We start from the raw sequence: 22,250 nt of genomic DNA, 5'->3' as shown, positions 1-22,250 counted from the left end.
TCTTTTATTTGTAAAATAGGATCCCAAAATATGCAGCCCCCAATGCGGAACCAGGGGCAGACACTTCCAATGCCAGTGGCTAATCAGTCAAGGCAACAGATGCTGGGCCAGAGCATTCAAAATCCCATTGCATCTGCTGGAATGCAGAATTCTGCAAGCCTGCCATCTGTGCTACCATCTATGAGCAGTCTAACTCAGAGCACCATGTCAAGTGTTGGTAGCCAGACTTCTAATTTGCAGAGTGTGGCAGGCATGTCACAGAACCCTGGAAGTAATTCACTGGCCCAAGGACTGTCCTCAAATATGTTTTCCAATTCCCAGCGGCCAATGCAAGGAAAGCAGCATCTACAGCAGCACCAGCAACAGTCTCAAAATCCACAGCAGTATCTTTACCAGCAACAGTTTCAACAGCAACTTTTGAAGCAGAAGTTTCAGCAGGGAAATATGCAGCCTTCAGTAATGCAATCACATATCCAGCAGCAACAGCAGCCACAGCAGAATCTATTACAGACAACTCAGATGCAATCTTCGCAGCAGTCTCTTATGCAAATGTCATCTGGTTTGCCTTCAAGCCAGTCCACTCTTCAGCAGACACAGCCTTCTATGATGCAATCGACTCCACTTCCAGGCCTTCCACAGAATCAGCAACCTTCTATTCAACAGCCGACAGCATCTGTGCTTCAGCAACATCCGCAATCAGGCCTCAGGCATCAGCAACAGTCTCAACAATCTGGGCACCAACAAACGTCCATTCTTAATCAACAGCAAGCATCACTGTCTCAGCCATCAATGTTGCCCTCCCAGCAGCAACAACCATTAATAGGGCAACAAACAAATGCAGCAAACATGCAACAGAATCTGTTACTCGGACAGCAAAGCAGTGTCCCAGACATGCAGCAGCCACAGCAGCAGCAGCAACAACAGCAGCAGCAGCAGCAGAGGTTGCTAGCCCAAGCCCAGCAAAATAATCTGTCAAACATGCAACAACAGTTAGGCTCACAAAGTAATGTTTCTGGGCTACAACAGCAGCAGCAGCAGCATCAACTGCTTGGAGCTCAATCTGGTATTTCAAACATCCAGTCAAATCAGCATGCAATGCAGATGTTACAAGCCAAGGTTGCAGTACAGCAGCAACAAACCCATCAAACATCATCGACCTTGTTACCAACACAAGGGCAACAACCACAATCACAACTTTCACAGCAGCAAATGATATCTCAGCTCCAATCGCAACCTGGTCAACTGCAACAACAATTGGGGTTGCAACAACAGCCTAATTCGTTACAAAGAGACGTGCAGCAGAGGATTCAAAGTTCAGGTGGCTTGGTTCAGCCTCAGAATGTTGTTGAGCAGCAGAAACTATTGCAGTCACAAAGAATTCTTTCGGAGACTTCATCAAGTATGTATATGTTATCGTACTTGAATGAACTTTTTACTAAAACTCTACTGCTCATATGCGTCTATTTTTCTGCTGAATGCCTCTCATGGTATCCGTAAACCTGCAATTATTACTGCCATCTCTCAGATAGTTTACACCAGTCATTTTCCTTTTATTTTGAATCCTGCAAATGACATTAAATTAATAGATTTGTTTTTGGAATCAATCGTTGGAAGTAATTACTGGCATTCCTAGAGGCAGATGCTGTTGTAATTGTAACATGTCTGTAGCATATTAAGATGTCTGATCTCCCCAGCCCCACATTCTCCAAAAAAAACAATGGTAAAATGTCTGTTCGTAGGCTATGGATGTCCACTTTCAGTCATAATATTCTTCTTTCCAGTCCAAGTTTTTGATTTTTGTTTAGAATTGATTTGATTTGCCAATCGCCAAGTTTATTAGATTTTGGGTATAGTCTTTTGAACTCTTGTGGGGAAAAAAAATTCAAAACATTAGAAGTCATAGACTGAAAGGAGAAAAACAAAAAGATGCAAGAGAATTGGCCTAGGACAGCCTGGTTCTCTTAGGAATTAGGATTTAGAGGGAATTAAGATGGTCTTGTCTGGATGATGAACCCCTTGGCCTCCATTCAGGGGAGGACCCAATTGAGAAAGTTTTAAGTAGATGAGGAGTTCTGCAATTTCTTTTTTTTTTGGGTTATTTTATAATTATTTGTTAATGGGTCAAGGTTGTAGTTTTTGAACTTTCTGAAAGTTAGTGCTGTTGTCTGTGGGGTGGGGTTTGAGGAGAGTCAAGTTTGAGTTAATCACTAAACCAGGATGTTCTACATTAGGATACTTTCTCTTTCCTTATTTTTCTTTTCTCTGTCCTTTGCTGTCCCAAGTGGTCGGAATCCAATTTTTACTGCTGGAAAACATGTTTTCTTCTGGATTCCAGAAGTTCGTAGTTGATCTGGTGGATCTACAAAGCCACCTAGGTGGGAATCTGGTTTCAGGAACCTGCAGTTCAGTCAGGTCAAGTAGGAATGAAATCTTACATAAGGTTCTTATTTTGCTTATTAACTTTGTGGTTTAACTGTTTAATTATTTATATTTGAGAACGATAGTGGTGGGGACAGGTACTAGAACTTGTTTGTGGATTGAGAGATTTCGGAGTTTCATTTTCACAGCTTGGGCTGAGTAACCTAACCTAGGGTTTGAGTCATGAGTTGAGACTCAGTGCCTTGATTCATTTTTAATATCTGACCTTCCAGTGTAGCAGGTTTTTAATCAGAAATCTCTTGATGACCTTTCCTGAATTATTATATCATGCTCTGTTTTCCTATTTTAATATATGTTGCCCATGGGTGTGAGTGTCAGAGTCTGGCATAACATGTGATGTCAGACTCCGCATATCCAAAAATAATAGGATTCTAGATTTTTTCAGTATAAATAATTTTTAAAAGGGTCTGTTAGTAATTATGTTTGTTAAGATAGAAATTGAAGCCTTACTCCCTTTACCCTTAGAGAAACATGTTTCCACTTAGGAAATAAGGATATTTGGGTAATTTGGATCACATCTACTTTCCTGCAAAGACGACATTACTCACTTGGAACTGAGGGTAGAATTGTAAACAAAGTAACTGCCCTAACCCAGCTCTTTCATAACTGAACTTCTCATCCTTGATATCTCATGTTAAGGGCAGCGACAGAATCATTGTTGTGTCTCTATTCGAACTGAACTTCTCGTCCTTGATTGCTCACATTGAGAGTGGCAACAGAACCATTGGTTGTGGATCTATTTGAATTGAATTTATCATCTTCCTCTCAGATCGCAAGATTGGGGCTTCGGGAACTGTAAGAAATCAGCAATTGCAAGCAACCATTTCTAAATCTACCTTGACTGATTTGAGAAACTGGTGGCAATTAGAAACCCTAAACCTAATTAGGATTTTAACCTCCAATTACTATTAGCTAAAGAAGGCAGATTAAGGTTAAAGACTTTTGGTTTAATATCAGATATGGAAATGTAGGGATAATATCAGAATAAGAAAGAAGGAATTGGACAGGTGCCAGGAAAACTAAGAGATCAGAGTTTAGATCAAAATTAGGGAGAGAATGGTTTTTTTCTGAATCTGACAAACTGGGGTTAGGCTGGGGCTGATGTGGCAGTTGAGTCGTGGCCTGGATGGAACTTTTCACTTTTCAGACTCCAAATTGTGGCAGGATCAGAGACTGGGGTTTTTTTTATCCTCAGACAGAATGGGGTGGTTTCTGGAAGGGTGTGAAACAGGTCTGGAACTATGGTTCTATGCATGGATTTGAGAGGGATTAGTAAACAGGGACGATGTGTAAAGTTTGAGGGAAAACTGGTCTGATTTGAAAGAGTTATGAACTGATGGTGGATGGAAATATGCTAAAAATAGGTTATCTGAAGGGAATGAAGAGGCTGGGAAAACTTACCAGATCAATGAGCTTTAGTGGAGTGTTTTGCAGTGTACTGAAGAACCAGAACAGAGCTTGAAGTCACAGCCATAACAATGAAGATCAAATTGTCCTTATGGCTTAGGGAATCCATCCAGTACACCAAGGAGAATTCACTCAATCGCCACCGAATCCACAAAGAAGCAATGCATTCAGCAGATTTTATTAATCAAAAACAGTATTGACCCTTTTTTACAGGAAAGGGTTCAGACTTGCTATTTGGGATTCGAGCACAAAACTTTCCAAAAGCAGAAAGTAGAAACTAAGAGAAACAACTAGAAAATCACTTAAAGCTACAACCTCAGTTGTTATTCAAGTTCTTAGAACCTAAACAAATTTAGAAACCGTCACTGATTTCAAACATAAAGAATTTTGAACTGCTGCTTCTGTAATTCTTATAGAAGACTGCTGGAAACAGTGGTTGATTCAGGGATTTCTACCCTTTTATCCTCCTGCAGACTGCATCAGAAACTATGAGCAAAAATGCCAATCCTCATTCTGTAACTGCAAGGGTGTTTAGTGATAGGAAGTGGATTATTCCATATTCTGTGAGCTTGCTGTTTTTGTTACTCTGTTTTTAGCCGCTGTGTTTAGGAATTTCTCCCCTCCTAGTGCTGGATTTCCACAACATACTCTAGACAACTGGTTGCGCAAGTGTGAAGGCCTCCAGATCAGAACGAGGGGAGAAAAGGGGAAAAAGGGAAAGAATGGGTGAAAGAGGGGATAAGAAGAAAAATTTTATGAAAAGGGGGATAAGAATAAGAAAACATTTCAAGAAATGGTACACACTCTTGGAATTGGCTTAAAATATGGGCAGAGATTTGTGTAGGCATCAAGGTTGCTGGCTACTGCCTTGTGTCACCTTGGCACCAAGACAACTTTATTGTTAGTGTTAGTAGAGGGTTTAAATTGAACTTTTTCATGTGCAGAATATTATGTTTAACTTTTATCGGTCCAGTATACATTAATGACTACAGTTAGAAGGGTTTATAGTTATCCAATTGACATGGGATTTGGTGAAGTTTTAGTTTATATTCAGTATAAATTTGCTGAGAAGTTTGTGTGGGGTGTGTCCTCTAGTCACCAAATTACTGATACTCAACGTAAGATTTCTATTTGTGTCTTGATTTTGATTAATTATTCTTTGTAGGGCCAGTACATACTGGGTTTAAGGATCTTTATAACCTGTTGTGTGTCAGATACATATACATCTGAACAAATAACACATAATGGATAAGTATGTATAGGAATTTTATTGGCTGGGCAGTCGATTCACTACAATGACAACCTAGGTTCGTTCATGCCTGGTGGCCTAGACACATCTGGCTCCCCCCTTCGCCTGGTTGGTGATGCAGATTTATTCAAATTGGGCTTCTTTGCTTAGGAATAAGTCTACTGTTGCGTTGTATACATGTTGGGCCTTTGATCCCATGGGTTGCATACGGGATTAGTTGTTTTAGTTCCATACTTAGTTTTATTTTAGTGTTTTTGTTCATAAATTGAACCGGTTCAACCAATTGTTCAATTTAAGTGCTTTTAGTAGTTTTCTTTTAAGTGGTTAGTGGGGCTAGATTAGGACTCTGGTTTGAGTCTATCTCAGTTTCCTAGTCAATTTTAATAGGTTAAGGGTTGGGTTAGGCTTTTCCTTTTTAGTGTAGGAGTCTATTTTTGAATTTTTTATATAAGGTTGTAAGGGGGGCAAGCATGGTACATGAATTTTGATATTAATGAAAAGCTTTTTGCTTCTCTTCTTCTCCATTGAAGATATTTGTCTTGTGCTTGATCAAGGCTGGTGGGATTGGTGTTTGATCTGATCGACACCTTACGGTGTGAAGCCCGGGTGGATTGTTTGAAGGAATCTGTGTTTGATCCGGTTGACACCTTACGGTGGGAAATCCGGGTGGTTCTTTTGAAACTCTCCTTCAAGTTCTAGTTAAAGATTCAATTTTTATTCAAGTTTCTCAATCAAACAAGCTGCTGCGAAGGAAATTCTGCAACAACAGTGAGCTTGATTCATCCCCAACCCTAACCTTTCTTTTTATTATCCTCTAGACCACCAAACCCTAATATTCCCTTTTTTTTCCCCACTTTTTCCATTACCTAAATTCTGCCCAGACCAAACCAGCCGGCCAAATCACACCAAACTTTGATTGAATTCTCCTCTCATACTCGGGAAAACTCGATCAAAGTTGCTACCTCATCTGACCATCATAAACCCTAAAAATCCATCCTTTTCTCCTTTCAAAGACCCGAAACCCTAACACTAACCCTAACCTTGCTGCCGATTCTAATTAAAAGGCCTAGACTTGTTAAAACTTAACAATACCTTCACTGGAAGACTCCCCTACATCAACTTAGCATAACCCTACCATCAAACTCTAACCCTAATTTCACCCTAAACACCTATTTTAGCCTAGCCGATTTAGTGTTCATAGCAGATCATGGTTTATTGGCTTCTAGTTGGTCTCCTACAAATCTAGAACTACATTAAGTGGAACTGCCTGGTCCCTAGGCTTTGCGTTGTTGTTTCTTAGGCATTGCCTTGAAGAATGTGTAGAGTCTTCCACATACAGATTAATATGGTAGGTGAAAAATCACTGCTCTACAAGGCCTTCTGCTCTTGAAAAGGGACTACTTGAAGGTTCTCTTGTCCCTGTCATATTAAGTCTCAAATTTGGAAATATTAAAGACAATCAGATCAGTAAACTTGGGAACTCAAAAGGTTATCTATCATATGAGGGCAATTGGTTGTTTTTTTTTTTATGTTGAAAATGGCTGTTATGTTTGCAGTGGAATTCTCTGCCCTTATGGATGTAATTTATTTTACTGTTCATTGTCATGGAACTTTTACTAGGGCTCTGTTTTATTTCCAGGTGAAACTTATGTACAAGGAAAAGTTTCAGGTAAATCTCCCGGTTCCACAGACATCACCTGTAAATTTTCCTTGTGCTTGGTTTTACCTGGAAATAAATGGAGCCTAAAGGAGAGAAGCCAAATGCATGGAGTAGCACTTTCTCCAAAACCATAAGATTACACTGAAAACTTATGTACACGGAAAAGTTTCAGGTAAATCTCATGGTTCCACGAACTTTGCCTTAAAATTCTCCTTTTACCTGGTTTTTACCTGGAAATAAATGGAGCTTAAAGGTGAGATGCAAAATGCAAGGAGCAGTTTCTCCAAAACCATAAGATTGCCTTAAAAAACACAGCACAAGAACCATTATGATGCTTAACTTTTTTGACGGAATGACAGATGGAGTAGTCTAATTTTGCACTTAAATTTTCTTCCTTTTTTGCTAGGAGGAATTTTCATATTTAATGCAGGGTTTATTGATTAATCTCTATTTGTCTTCTTTTGCCAATTTTCAGCATCAATAGATTCTACAGCTCAGACAGGACAAAATTGTGATTGGCAAGAAGAGGTCTATCAAAAGGTGGTTTCCCACTTCCCAGTGCTTCCTAGTTTTTTTTTTTGTTAGTTATATTTGCTTTCGATTGTCTCTACCATATTCTGTAATTTTGTCACATTTGAAGTCAAGTTTCTTTGCTAATTCCTGCTTCTACCTTTCCCTCTCTTGCGGTTGGGTGCTATAGATTATGTTGATATTCATATGTGGCTGCACATTTCTATTTGTTGGATCTTGATGCTGTTTTTAGCCTTCATTCGTTATTCTATTTCAAATGCCTTTGGTGCACACTTACAATTGTTTTCTTTTTCTTTAGTCCTTTTAAAGCTGCTGATAAGAAAAGCCTCTTTGAATTTACCCAAAAAAAAAGAGAAAAGGCTCTTTGAACACTTTGGAACAAGGAACCTTTTTAATGGTTGGGTATTCAAACTTGCTTTGAGTCAGTAAGGGGTAGCAATAAAATAGGAACCCACATACTTCCATCTTTTTTGAATGAAAGAAGGGCCATCTCATTGTAAATGGATTACTAAGAAGACACTTTGCTGAAGATTCACTGGGTACTCAGTACTTACGATCTTCCAAATGTGGGATATAACATTGATTCATCTTAAGAAGAGTTTCTTATATTCTGATTCTGAGGAGACTAAATGAAATTAGGGAAATTGAATATCAAAGTGCTAAACCTTGGTTAAGTGGCGCTTACTGTGCAATTAGGTACGGTTTTCAGATGGGTATGGTTTTTCCTTTATTGCTCTGTTCTTTAAAGCATCTGGATGGGCAAGAAAGGATTCAGGCAGATAATGTGTCAATCATTCTTTCCTCACTTTGTTACACATTTTCTGATCTGTACTTAAATATGTTACCTTTTGTATTGGATTTTCAGATTAAGGCAATGAGGGAAATGTATTTACCAGAACTGAATGAAATGTACCAGAAGATTGCTGTCAAATTCCAGCAGGTACCCGTTTTTTGGTCACTGGATTCCATCTTATTTATTTTCTATAAATGTGCCACAAAGTGTTAATTGTTGGTAAAACAAACTTGTCTGCATGCCTTCTGCTTATTTTTCTTGTTTGGCAGCAAGATGCTCTTCCACAGCAAACAAACAAGGACCAAATTGACCGACTCAAATTTTTCAAGGGTTTGGTGGAGCGCATGATAACTTTTTTACAAGTGTCTAAAAATAATGTAGTACCTGCTTACAAGGACAAGCTGGGTGCATATGAGAAGCAGATCCTTAATGTTCTTAATTCACATAGGCCCAAGAAACCTGTTTCCTCACAAATGCAAGGACAGCAGCACCTTCAGCCACCTGGTGGTCATCCGCACTCCATGCAGCAGCAACAACAGCAGCAGCAGCAGCAGCAACAGCAACAGCAGCAGCAGCAGCCACAGCCACAGCCACAATCTCAACTTTCTCAATTGCAACAGCATGACAACCAAATGAATTCTCAAATGCAATCAATTAACTTGCCAGCTTCAGTAACGTCAATGCAGCCAACATCTGTGTCTAGCATGCAGCATGGTTCATTACCATCTTTATCAGGTCATTTAGGGGTTCCAAGTGGGCAGCCAAACATGATGAGTTCACTGCAGCCTACTTCTAATTTGGAGTCGGGACAAGGAACTTCATTGAGTTCATTGCAGCAGGGCGTTGTCAATTCTCTTCAACAAAATACTGTGAGCATGCCCCAACAGGCAAACATTAACACATTGTCACAAAGTGGAGTGAATACATTACAGCCTAATATTAATACCCTTCAGCCAAATTCCAATATGCTCCAACACCAGCATCTGAAGCAACAACAGGAACAACAATTGATGCAAACACAACAGCTAAAGCAGCAATTTCAACAGCGCCAGATGCACCCACAATTGACTCAACAACAGAAGCAGCAGATATTGTTCCAGCGGCAGCAGCTGCAGCAGCAGCAGCAACAACAACAACAGCAGCAGCCACAGCACAGCAACAGCAGCAGCAGCAGCAACAACAGCAGCAACAACTACAGCAGCAGTTCCAGCAGCAACAACAGCAGCAGCAGCAGTTACAACAACTAAAGCAGCAGCAGTCTGCACCATTGCAGGCACACCAAATTCCTCAGCTTCATCAGATGAATGAAGTCAATGACTTGAAGGTGAGGCAAGGCATGGGTGTTAAACAAGGAATTTTTCCACAACACCACTCAGCAGGCCAGCGCTCAACATTTCACCAACAGTTGAAAACAGGTGCTCCATTTCCTATTTCTTCTCCCCAACACCTTCAAGCTGCATCCCCACAAATTTCTCAGCATTCTTCCCCACAGATTGACCAGCAAAGTCTGCTAACATCACTTTCAAAAGCTGAAACGCCTCTGCAATCGACAAACTCGCCCTTCATTGTTCCTTCTCCTTCCCCTCCTATGGTACCATCTCCTATGCCAGGGGATGCTGAGAAACAAACTTCTGGTGTTTCTTTGCTCTCAAATCCAGGGAATATAGGACATCCACAAACAACTGTTGCACATGCCCCTCCCCAGTCCCAATCCCTAGCCATTGGCACACCAGGTATATCAGCTTCTCCATTGCTTGCCGAATTTACTAGTCAGGATGGAAATCATGGTACTGCGTCGGCAATTGTTTCTGGCAAGTCAAGTGTTACAGAGCAGCCTCTGGAGCGTCTAATGAAAGTGGTTAGTTCATTTCATCCATTCAGATTGTTGGTTTGTGCAGTGTTATCATTCTGGCATTGCAGACATATTTGTGTTGGATACTTCAGTGGCCATTCACTGTCTACGATATCAGATTAATGAAAACGGCAGCATAGAACTGTCTTAACTTTGTTCACCTTTTCAGGTAAAATCGATGCCATCTAAAGCTCTCTGTTCCTCTGTCAGTGACATTGGGTCAGTTGTGAGTATGATTGATAGGATAGCAGGATCAGCACCTGGTAATGGATCAAGAGCTGCTGTTGGGGAGGATTTGGTAGCTATGACAAAGTGTCGTTTGCAAGCAAGGAACTTCATCTCACAAGATGGAAGTGCAGCAACAAAGAAAATGAGACGCAACACAAGTGCTATGCCCTTGAATGCTGTATCATCAGCTGGTAGTGTTAATGATAGTTTCAAGCAATTAAATGGTCTTGAAACATCTGACTTGGAGTCAACCGCGACATCAAGAATCAAGAGGCCTAGGATTGAGGTATGTTCACTATGTTGTGTTTTATTCTAAAGGATTTGGAAATTGGAACTGTTTGTGAAAGTTGTCTTTATGTGGTTGCAAAGCTTGTGAATATGTACTCTCCATGACATTTGATTAAATAGCCTTTGCTGAGATAAGTGCATGCCTAACATCATGTGTAGGTTTCATATTGGAACAATATTGATATAGTTTAACAGATACTATTTTGTTATTCTTTTCCCGGTAGATCCTACTTGGTTCAACTTCATTATTTTATTTACTTGTCTATAGTAAAAATATTTTTCTCACCAAGAAAAAAAGGTCAGAAAAAAGTTAGTACAAGATGCAGGTTTTTTTTTGTACCTGGATTTTCTCTATCTCTGTATTAAAATGACAGTACTTCATAAGGTCTGTATTGAAAAAAAGGAATTATTTTTGGGGGACAAAAATAAAATTGAATTAAAATTACCAAAATGCCCTCACTCCAAGGACTCGTCCTCACAGCCGATCCTGCCAAATTCTCCTACGTTTTCTTGAGCAAAAATACCCTCCTTTATGTTCTCATTTTGTGCCAGCTGTGTCATTTTTACCCTTGTTTCATTGTCTGACCTTTCCCATAGTCTGTCCCAATTGTCTCTTCTTCCTCTCCTACCACCAGCTGCACAGTGGGAGACTCTCTCTCTGTGAAAACTTTATTGTTAGCGATTGTAGCCTGGATAAGAACTAGGAAGGAGCATTTTATCGTCCTCTACCATCACAATGCATGCTCTCAGTGCCCTTATTCATTGTCTGAGGGCATTGTACTTGCTTTCTGGTCATGCACTGACGAACTGAAGGTTAGAATAGGCATTAAATGCAAATTTTTTAAACTGAAACACAAATCGAATTTTGGATAAATGAGTTGTATGAAATCTACTAAAGTCCAATCGAGAGTCATCTCTCTCTCTCTCTCTTTCGTTAATCTTTTTTCTTAAGAGAAAAATTCACTCTTATACTTTAAGTTTGCCCTCTTAATAATAGCTTCCTGCCTTTAACATGTGTCATTATCAAAATATGGGCAAAGGTTTCATCTACTTGTAATTTATAAATTGTTCAATCAGTTATATATACTACACAACCAAAAAAATAAAAATGAAGGTTCAGATATAAATCCAAATCTTAAGAAGATGTTGTATTATATAAATGTATCTATGTATGTGGTGTGCTGGGGTTTTTCTCAAATCTAATTCCATAAATCTTAATATGATAAAACATTGGTAAAAACCAAAAGAGAGACAAAATAATCTTTTGTTTTGATGTCTAAATATTTATTTCCATTCAGGGCATATTTAAAAAGCATTCCCGCATACCAAATAAGGTTTGACCAGAACATAACTCCTTCAGTATAAATCAGATTTAAGCAATCTTGAATTAATCCAAGAATGGAAATAAATATTTAGACATCAAAACAAAAGATTATTTTGCCCCTTTTTTATTTTCAAAAATGTTTTATCATACTAAGATTTATGGAATTTTTAGATTTGGGAAAAACCCCAGCATTTGAAAGTTGAGAATTTCACCTACTATTGAAAATCCAGTTTTGTTCTTAAACTGGGGGGTTGACTTTTATCCTTTTGGAATTTTATTTTTTAATTATTTTTATTGGATTTAAATAGGAGGGTATTTACTTATGTATGAATAATATAAAAAATAGGCAGCACAAAAAAAAGCAGGGCAAAAAACCACCTTCTGGGACTCGAAACCAAGGTTTCGAGTTGGCCTAAAAAAAATCAGGGCTCACTGAAACTGGCCTCGAAATCGAGATTTTGAACCTTGCTAGTACTTGCCAGATTAACTGTCTATGGACTTTGTCATAAGCTTTTTCTGAATTTTTCTATGGTCTTAAATTTTGAATCTGATCTCAGATCATCAGATTCCTATTGCTACTAGGATTGCTGGTTATTTCAGATTTGTTTCCTGATATTCAGTTTCCATCAATAGATTTAATTCTTCTAATTGTTGTTACTTAATCTGAGTAAGTCTATTTGCTGGTCTGAAAACACCCCATTTATTGATATTGATTCATGGTTTGAGAAGTCATGTTCCAAGTACGAATTTTCTGTAACTTAGAAGCAGACCATTGGATTGACTTCAGATTTTAATTCTGTTCTTAACACCGAATAGAGTACTTGACCAGTTTTTAGACCATATCTGACTCTTTCATTTCAAGCTGTTGAATTTTCTTTAATCTGGTCCTTTCCTCTTCACTGCGATTCTGGTTTAAACTGTTTCTGAACCTTAATCACTTAGGGTTCTAGAAACCATCAATATCTCTACTTCAATTTTCAAAGCATGAACTCAAGGACATGGTTCCCAGTACCTTCCCCCCCCCCCCCCCGCTCCCACACCCTTTATATATTTAGACCACTTTAAGAATTAGAAACTAAGTCTGAAGGTAAAAATATGTTGTCTTGTGAGCTACTGATACTTGCTAAGTACCTTTTACTCCCTACCTTTCTACATCAAACCCAAATAAAAACAGAGGAGATGCATTTGAGAACACTTCTCTTGATAGAAGTTCAAAATAGCCTTACGCCACTTATTTTAGTTAAAACTAGCCCTGTGTGGAAGCATCTGTAGTTTCTTTTCCAATCTTATGAAAGGATTATTTCTTCATTATTTTAAATCTCCACCATTGGATTGAATTCCAATAGTGAAAGACCTACTTGACATGCTCAAAGGACTATTCTCATGTTTGTTTGAGGGAATATAGAGCTTGAAACCAGTTCTAGATCATGTTTTGGAGCAATAAGACCATGACAATTTGTGCTGCATGGAGAGAATCTACAATTTCCTGTTAAGGGGGATGGTCCCACATCAAGGCTTGAGTCAACTTGCCAAAGCCTGCATTATATGGCCACATTACGGAAATAGTTTAGTAAAATATAAAGTCAAAACTGAAGTCGTCCATAGAGTTTCAGCCCAGACCATAATGTCCTCTTTTTCTGCTATATACAGATTTAGATTCCTTAGACCAGGCAGTATGACCAACCAAATCATCTCTTGAGCTTATGAGGTTTAGGATTAAGTGGACATTTATGTTAGTGTTTAACCATATAATTTCAATCCAAACATTGTGGGGAGAGGGGGAGGAGATTCAGATCAATTTACAGTGAGTAGAGCACATTGGAGACACCTTAAGCTTTGTAAGATATTCAAATCCCTAATAAAATGGAAGAATCCAGCAGAATTTGGTCCCTAATATAATTAATTTATTAAATTCAGAAACCACGGAAGTAAGAGAGTGCTAGTATGCTTCTAACTTGTAAGAGGTTGAGAACTAGCAGTGGATTAATGGAAGTATCAACCAATCTTGAGAGTCCTCTTTCTTATGGACACTCAAGATCGGATTCCTCTCCCTATGGAAACCTTTGGATGTGATCAAGACTCAATATTCATCTTGGGGTATGGTTGTAACTTGAGATACACATGTGATCTCCACTATTATATTTACCAAGATCACATGTGCATCTCAAGTTACAATCATACCCAAAGACGAATATTGAGTCTTGATCACATCCAAAGGTTTCCATAGAGAGAGGAATCCGATCTTGAGTGTCCATAAGAAAGAGGACTCTCAAGATCGGTTGATAAGAAGCAACAAAAGGTGGTAACCCACTGCAATAATGTAGGAACTAGGAACTTTAACTTTTTATTAAACAAAAATCAGAGGAAAGCGCGAGTGCAAGTACATCTCATGCCCACAGATTCAGTTTTATGGACTTGTATAGGTATTAGAATCCATGATATTAAGGATTAGAAAGCATGACTGAAATAGATAACAGAAAGTTAAACTGAAACAGGCCATTTACAAATTGTCATACAACTTTCTCGTCCTTCTAAAACTAAACTTTAAAATAATGAAAATAGTAGACAATATGGTCTAACACCTCAACCCCTTATTCCTAGTACAGAACAATTTATTTTTTCGCTGAAGTGCCCATGATGTTTGAACACGTACAAAACAAAATTGACTTCTCCATAGATTTTTAGTTTCATCTGATGGACTCTGAATGAGCTGAAGATTAATACGACTTCCCAAAATGCCACTTTATGGAACACGTGGGGGAACATAGGACTTCAATGTCCATCACCTTTTGAAAATGCAAACAGAATATTCTCTTTGAACCCTCAAAGCTGCTTGAAGTGGGGGAATGATTCCGATTACCTTTTAGTCCAGGCCCCCCAGTTGAAATGAGATTTTCCTTGAACTGGCAGACTGTAGGCTAATGATTGGCCAAGGTGCGATTGTTCGAACTTATATCCTCTTTGTGGACACATTCATGAGCAGGTATGGATACCAAAGAATCTAGGTCATGTGGCAGACTTCTCATGATGCTCTGTGGTTACAGTGTTATTGCAACTGTCATAGATCATCCTTGCATGATATTTCCATGGCTGTCTGAGTAGTATGTTCTTGGTTTATTGTGCCCTTTCATTTGAACAGTGGTACTTGTTAAAGGTCTGGCAGCTAGGGGTATTAATGAGGAGTGAGTTTACTTATCATTTTGAACTTATTCCCTACCTTGATCCAACAGATCTTTGTTTTGAAACCAGACTGGATTAATGGACCGTGCTAATTGTTTCATTAAAGCTTGTTATTGTTTTTTGTTTGTTTGTTGTTGTTGCTAATTGTTTCATTAAAGCTTACAAGCCAAAAAGGGGAAGAAAGGGAAAAAAAAGGAAATTCTGGTTTGGGAATTTTTTTATTGTAGAAAATTATGTGAATGGGTTTTCTTTTACTTGATAGTCTGGAGGACAAATTATAAAATCACTTTGGGGCACACGTCAAATCTAATGTCGTGTTAGCCATGGCCATTTCCATGTGCTTGACTCGTAACCCTGGAATGCCATTTTTGAAATCGGATGTTTAAAAACTGATTCTGTTATTTGCTTTTCTAGGGGTATATTGTAAGGAATAGTGAGACCAAGATTATGATTTTGGAATGAGATACAGTTGTGACTTGAGACTTGACGCTTACTGTTTTGGCTTAGGACTATGACATCCATGGGGATTCTGGTCTTGTATGGTTCTGTTATGCTGCTGTTGTTGTTATGTCACTAGATTGTAGCATCCCTCTTCTCCATTTATCTATAAAATTATTACTTAGCACAAAAAAAACCAACTACCTCAGTTTGTTTCATATTTTTATTTACTCTGTTTTTCGTGTCATCCACTTTCCTCTTGGAGTCGGTACAACTTTTTTCTTCTGTATTAAAGTGACTGATGGACTGCCCCTTTTCACAGGCAAACCATGCGCTGTTGAAAGAGATCAGAGAGATAAACCTGCAGCTTATAGATACAGTGGTGGATATCAGCAATGAGGATGTTGATCCAACTGCAGCTGCAGCTGAAGGTGGTGAAGGAACCATTGTCAAGTGCTCCTTCAGTGCAGTGGCTCTCAGTCCAAATTTGAAGTCGCAGTATACTTCAGCACAAATGGTGGAAAATTTTACTTTTCTAATATCGATTTGATCCTTACATATTTCTAATGTCTACGTATTTATTTTTTGTGTTTATGGCTATGCAGTCCCCCATTCTGCCTTTAAGGTTGCTTGTCCCCACAAATTATCCGAATTGTTCTCCTATACTTCTAGACAAGTTACCGGTAGAGCTGAGGTGAGTGCAATAGGCATTAATTTTTCAATTTATTTCCACTTTATGTAGGGATTCCCTTCTGGGAAAGTGAGTGTAAAAATATCTGCATCCAACTCAAAGTATTCCAAGAGATGTGCTGCTGGTTTCGTTCCCCAGTTGGATGCCAGTCCAACACGTTTCCTGCAGTGTGGATCTTAATGAAGTGGATGTAGATTTGGCTGTAGTTGGGGACTTGGAGCTAGGACAACAGTCTTATCATGGCTTATTTGTGTTATATTTACCTTTACGATTCATACGACCTTGAAGAAAATTCCTCCCCTTCTGATTTGGTCTCTTTGTTTGATCCTCAATGGTGTGATAGTAAGGAATATGAAGATCTCTCGGTAAAAGCAAAATCGAAGTTCAGCATATCCCTCCGCAGCCTTTCACAACCAATGTCACTGAGTGAGATGGCAAAGACATGGGATGTTTGTGCTCGTGCAGTTGTGGCCGAATATGCACAACAGAGTGGAGGGGGAAGCTTCAGCTCAAGATACGGTACTTGGGAGAACTGTGTGAGTGCTGCTTGACATTCTGTTGTCTGCATTTTAATCGAGTGAATTACGTCAAGGGGGAAGTGGTTCAGGGCAGAGAGATGAGAGTGATCCTCTCTATACACTACCTATGATGGCTGCTGCTAATTGAATCAGCTACTGATAAAATGGTTTGAGTGGCTGGCTATATTTTTATCTGAAGTGCTTCAAGTCCAAGGAGAATGATGTAGCTTAAAAAGGCTGATTCAAAACTCTAGTTTTCCCTTGGTGGTAATTCATCTTCTATGCTCTCTCTCTTAATGTTAGTGGTCATGCAGGCGCCCTTTTTTTGTCCCATAACTGGTTGTGTGAGCCAGTTTTAAATATTTATTTGGGTCAGCTTTGATGCCCACATTGTTTGAAGTTTGTAATTTATTCCATAATCCTGGTTGGGTTTGCTTGTCTGCTGTTACGGTTGTGTGGAGTTATTTATTGCGTACGCACTGTAAGTATAAACAGTAAACCCTTTTGTTTTTATTTTATGGATACTTGGTTGTATGTATACCTGGAATTATTGGCTTCCCCCAATAAAAGCTTTTGAGGGAAAGTTGCTTTATCTTCCCATTTCTCACCTTATACATGGACTGGTTGTGTATTAGATATCTAAATCAGAAGCACCCTAAGATTCAGATTTAGTGGTTGAAATTCGTTGCAGTTAGCTTAGCTTACATATTCTTTATGTAACATGGGGTATACTTGTCTTTCTAATTTACTTGGGTAACAGAATTGAATTCTGTTCATTTAAAATTGGAACCGTCTAAATGGCACCTCTGTAAGTGTTCTGTAAGTATATTTAGAAGGTAACATTCTTTTGATTGTCCTGTCTTATTCTTCTCCACTCAGGGTGAATGGGATAGGGGCAAGAGGGTATTGGGAGGCTATTTTGGAACATACTAAAACCCTAGGAGGGGATTGTGAATCCTAAGATGGTGGGTGAACGTCATTTATGGGTGGAGGGAAACTTAGTCCAAAATTCTTTTTATGTCAAGGGTGAAAAGGAGTTTCAAAATAACTCAAAAAGTATATTAGGAAATAGTTTTTTGTCTGGGAGTATGGCTTATGCTAGTACTCCCATGTGTCTAACTCATAATTCCACCATGCCAACTTACAAACCTTTTTTGGATCCTCAACGGTTTGTTCTGCATGCCTCTAACTTAGGGGCCAAAGGTTCAATGCATGGTAGAAGCAATAAATGCGGATGGAAGAAGACCATTCATCATGTTTGTCTGATCTACTTGCTAATTTCTTTATAATTAATCACAATGACATTGGATTTTGTCACCTTAAGGATTTTATCTACAATGATGGAAGGAGCTTCTTGGAATTTCATCGGAAATCTCAATCTTAGAAAAGTTTAAGATTTTCTAGAGGAAATAATCGGTTTTCTCTTGGTGTTACTCGATTGTCCGACCTTCTCAAAACTGAAAAAAAAATTCTAGAATGAATGTGTCTTGTCATTCTAAACATGTATCTAGAAGATGGTACAAAGACGATACGATTTGGCCATTATTTGTGGGTCTCTCATTTTAAGCATAGTTTTGACTGTGTTTCCAACCGAATTTTTGTTTGATCTCCACACCATTGGATATTACTCAGAAAGACCTTTCCGATGATATATGGCTTGTCCAAATTGGACCATGGGATTGGAAGATATCATCATCCAAAGTTTTGTTGTCTAAAGGTTCCACTTATGGCCATATGAGAGGTCCATGTGGCACTATCTCTGCAGCACTGTAGTGCCACTACAGTGATATCGTAGAAAGAGCCCCTACAATTTCCGAGTTTAGATCTACTACCCACATAGGAACGGGCAGGACAGATCTGAACCCTCCATGGGGATGTGGGGCTCGCCTTTAGGGTGTGGGACCCACACCCCATGGAGGGGTCAGATTTGTCCCCGCCCGTCCCCATGTGGATAGCTGATCCGGATTCACAATTTCCCAGGGCCCTTGGCATTTTCTATAAAAAAACCAACCCCTTTATAAGGTAGGAGTCTAGGAGAATGAGAAAAAAAAAACAGGGAGAGGGAGAGAGAAAGGAACGAAAATGAAGAAAAGAAACTAAAGAAAAAGAGGAGAAAAAATCTCGTTCAACTAATGAAAGCAAGAGTTCTCTGTAGAACCCCTACAAAAATCCCCTCCACACACTGAGTATCTGAGATTCTAGAGACTCCAGAATTGTGTCAGAGGTGCATAAGCAATCGGAATACTACCGATTGGGCCTGCACCTCTAAGTTGATATAGTTCTCCCAAGCAAACCAGAAGCTGAGGATAGGTATTCTTGGCTTTCTATGTATTTCTTTTATTTATTTATTTTCATAATGTAAATATAATATTTAAATACGCATGTAATATATATTAAATGAATATATGCATTGCATCATTCATATCTTATCGCAATTCTGGCTTATCTAGTTATGGAAGTCGGCAATCGTTGCAATTATGGCTTGTTCAAATATGAAAGATGGTGTGATTAGTGCAATCTTAGTATGTTCACTATGGTAAGTCGATAACTACAACTTTAACATATACATTGCTTCAGAATTAAGGCGAACACTACAAGAAAAACTCTGAATGGATACACTTCGGGGGAGGAATAAAAATCATATTGCGACAATTATCAAATTACTACCGCCATAGACATTTATTAACTGCAGTAATATTAAATCGCCATTATATAAAAGTTCCAATTAGGTATGTAATGGTAGTTTAATATAACTGCCACCATATTTATTATATAACAATATCAGTTAAATGATTCATTCATGTTAGTTTTGATACCAATTGATAAAATTAAACTACACAAGCAGCATGTTGAATCATTGAAAATAAAACACAATATATGAGATTCGATAATAAACTCGTACCTGAATCTATATCATTTGAAGTAGATGATCCTCTAGTACTCAGACCTCTTATGTTGATTTTGTTTGCTCTCTTCTCTAAATTGACTAGGGTTTACATCTAATGGATATTGCTACCAATTTATAGACTGAGATCAAGGACCAACCTACCCTATAAATAAAAACAATTACTATTTCTCCCGTAATAAGGCATAATTGCAAATAGACCCACACGGCCACACATAAATATTATTTTACACTTTAAGGCGGTTAACTGGAAAATCCATTACCTATTTAAGAAGATCACTTCCCGTATTAGACTCCATCCAACCAAGCTCTTTGTTCAATACCCTTCCACTACTCCGTACCCATACAATGACTGCATGCTAAGGCCATACATGATGGAAATATTACAGATGATGCACTACAACATCTCTAAATCAATAAAAGTCTGAGGTAGATTAAGGAGGAATAAAAAGAAACATAACAGGTTGTGCTTTTTCTCAAAAACAGTGAGAGGAGGCAGATTCAAATCATCTTCCTCGACCCCCTTTTGTTCTTTAATTTCATCTTTCATTATAATTGAACTAGTCTATTTTGAAAAACGAGAAACCAGTTGGTATTTACAGTAAAGGGGTAATCTCGATATTTTAAAGTAGGGAAGCAGTTTTCTGTATGGGAGTGTGACCTACGTCAGCACTCCCATGTGTCTATCTCTCTCCTCCTTAAAACAAGGGGTAAATGTGTCTTTTCACATAGGGAGGAGAGAGATAGACTCATGGGAGTGCTGGCGTAGGCCACACTCCTAGACAGAGAACTTTTACCCTTTAATATTAGTGGAGAAAAAGGTGAAAGTCTATTTTTCTTGGAGATTCAAAAAAGAAATTTGGGGTATGGGAGTTTGAGTAGACATAAGCCAAGTATAGAAGGATTAAGAATGCTGATCGGTTCAAGAAATGAGAGATAGAAACGCAATCCAAACCGTTTATAAATGGTTCCAATATTCCAAATCAAAACCATGCATTAAACGGTTCCAATTAAACAGTTTTTTAATCGGTTCAGTATATATAATTGGTTCAATGACATACTGGTTCTAATCACTTTTAATTGGTTAAAAACAAACGGTTTATTGATTCATAATTAAACCAAATCGTTTAATAAATATTTTTATTTTGTAAAATCGAAATCAAACCGAGAAGTAAACAGTTTATTGAATCTGATTTAAATTGTTCTTGCAATTGACACCTTTAAGGGGAATAGTTAGCCCTTTCTAGGGATTTATGCTTTTTTTTTTTTTTTTTTGCATGAATTTTTTAGTAGTTCTATTTTTTTTTTTCCCAGATTATTTTTCCATCCTGCAATCTTTTCTTAATTTATTTTGCATGTTAGGCTAGATATTGTCTATAGGTCATTTTTCGTAATTTATTTTGCATGCTAGGTTAGATAATGTCTATAGGTCATTTTGTTTCTTCATCTTTTATGTATATTTTTTTAAAATAACTTTTAGGGGTTATTTTACATTATTATTATTATTATCTAATGCATGTATTAGTTTGAGAATATTTATTAATTAAGAAAAATACCAAATAATTAGGATGAGTAATTTAGTGGAGTTGAGCTCGTCTCCAGGGAGCCCAGCACGCCCAGGGACCATCCAGCCGTTGGGCTGTGCCACACACATCCCTAGGCGTGCTCCGAGATGTGTGCAGCACAACCCCACTCTTGGATGCCCCCTAGGTAGGGGTGTAAATGAATAGCCAAAATCTGTTTCCGTATCCGTTTAGTACTATCCGAATCCATCCAAAAGCTAAACGGATGCGGGTACGGATAGGCTATAGCTATCCGAAAAGCTATATTTACATGTAAACGGATAAAATATCCGATTCGTATCCATTTAGCACTATCCGAATCCGTCCGATAGCTAATCGGATGCGGATCGGATATAGCATTATCCAAGCCGAATCCGATCAGTTTACAACCCTACCCCTAGGCGTGCCCTGGGCACTGAGCTCCCTGGAGAGGAACCGGATCCAATTTAATCTGTCAATTGGGTAGACTGAGGTTTCTAACAACTTCCTTGGTCCACAATTTGATATGTACCATTTCTCTTGGTTGACCTATGCTTCCATTGGAATCATGTTCATGTTCATGATTCCTAGAACCTAATTTAGGTGTTGACTCTGCCGTGCATTAATTCATTCTCTCCAAAGAGGAAGATATGTTATTAGGATGGAATAAAATCCATCTTAACCATCAAGTGAAGCCTCATCTAGTGTCAAGGATCTCAAGTTTCTCCAAGGAAACATAGAATTTTACTCCTTTTTTGTTACTAGAGTAGAAAATATCCATGCCCATTATATTGCAGGGTGGGCATTAACTTACCCTTACAAAGGGTGTGGGGAGTCATCTTTTCCTAAGGACCATTTTCAAGTTGCGAGTCATTTCATGCTATGCCCCTTGTGACTTAATAAAAATTCCCTCATTGGGTTGAAAAAAAAAAAAATGGAATTTGAATGTTATAATCACATTACCATTTTTTTGGGGGGAAAGGAAGATGAGAATCACGAGGCTTGGACTCAAGACCTCCTGGTAGGGTGGGCTTTCACGCTTCACATGTCTACCAATTGTGCTAGGCAATTGTTCTCTGAACTTGAATGTTATTACTAATGCTAGATAACTACACTATGGGATATGTTGATAACATCAAATATCTTCCTTAATATTATGAACGCAAAAGGTCATATGTATGAGTACAACCATGCATGGTGCATGAT

At 38.4% G+C, this 22,250-nt stretch overlaps 1 protein-coding gene across 1 annotated transcript in view; it reads left to right on the top strand.

Annotated features, from left to right (window-relative positions):
* LOC122666620 (mediator of RNA polymerase II transcription subunit 15a) overlaps window positions 1-16,840 on the top strand; it is a 29,599-nt gene extending 12,759 nt beyond the window's left edge. Inside the window, exons 5-13 of the mRNA XM_043862650.1 lie at window positions 20-1,399; window positions 7,231-7,295; window positions 8,152-8,226; window positions 8,349-9,172; window positions 9,241-9,937; window positions 10,101-10,445; window positions 15,712-15,906; window positions 15,995-16,083; window positions 16,424-16,840. Coding sequence (XP_043718585.1) covers window positions 20-1,399; window positions 7,231-7,295; window positions 8,152-8,226; window positions 8,349-9,172; window positions 9,241-9,937; window positions 10,101-10,445; window positions 15,712-15,906; window positions 15,995-16,083; window positions 16,424-16,631 — 3,878 coding nt within the window. The 3' untranslated portion in view covers window positions 16,632-16,840. The remainder of the gene's footprint in view (window positions 1-19; window positions 1,400-7,230; window positions 7,296-8,151; window positions 8,227-8,348; window positions 9,173-9,240; window positions 9,938-10,100; window positions 10,446-15,711; window positions 15,907-15,994; window positions 16,084-16,423) is intronic.
* The last annotated feature ends 5,410 nt before the right edge of the window (window positions 16,841-22,250 follow it).

Source organism: Telopea speciosissima, chromosome 7, assembly GCF_018873765.1.
Source record: "Telopea speciosissima isolate NSW1024214 ecotype Mountain lineage chromosome 7, Tspe_v1, whole genome shotgun sequence".
Classification (NCBI taxonomy): domain Eukaryota; kingdom Viridiplantae; phylum Streptophyta; class Magnoliopsida; order Proteales; family Proteaceae; genus Telopea; species Telopea speciosissima.
The sequence above is the reverse complement of the archived record's forward strand: the minus strand, read 5'-3'. Positions and strand labels throughout refer to the sequence as shown.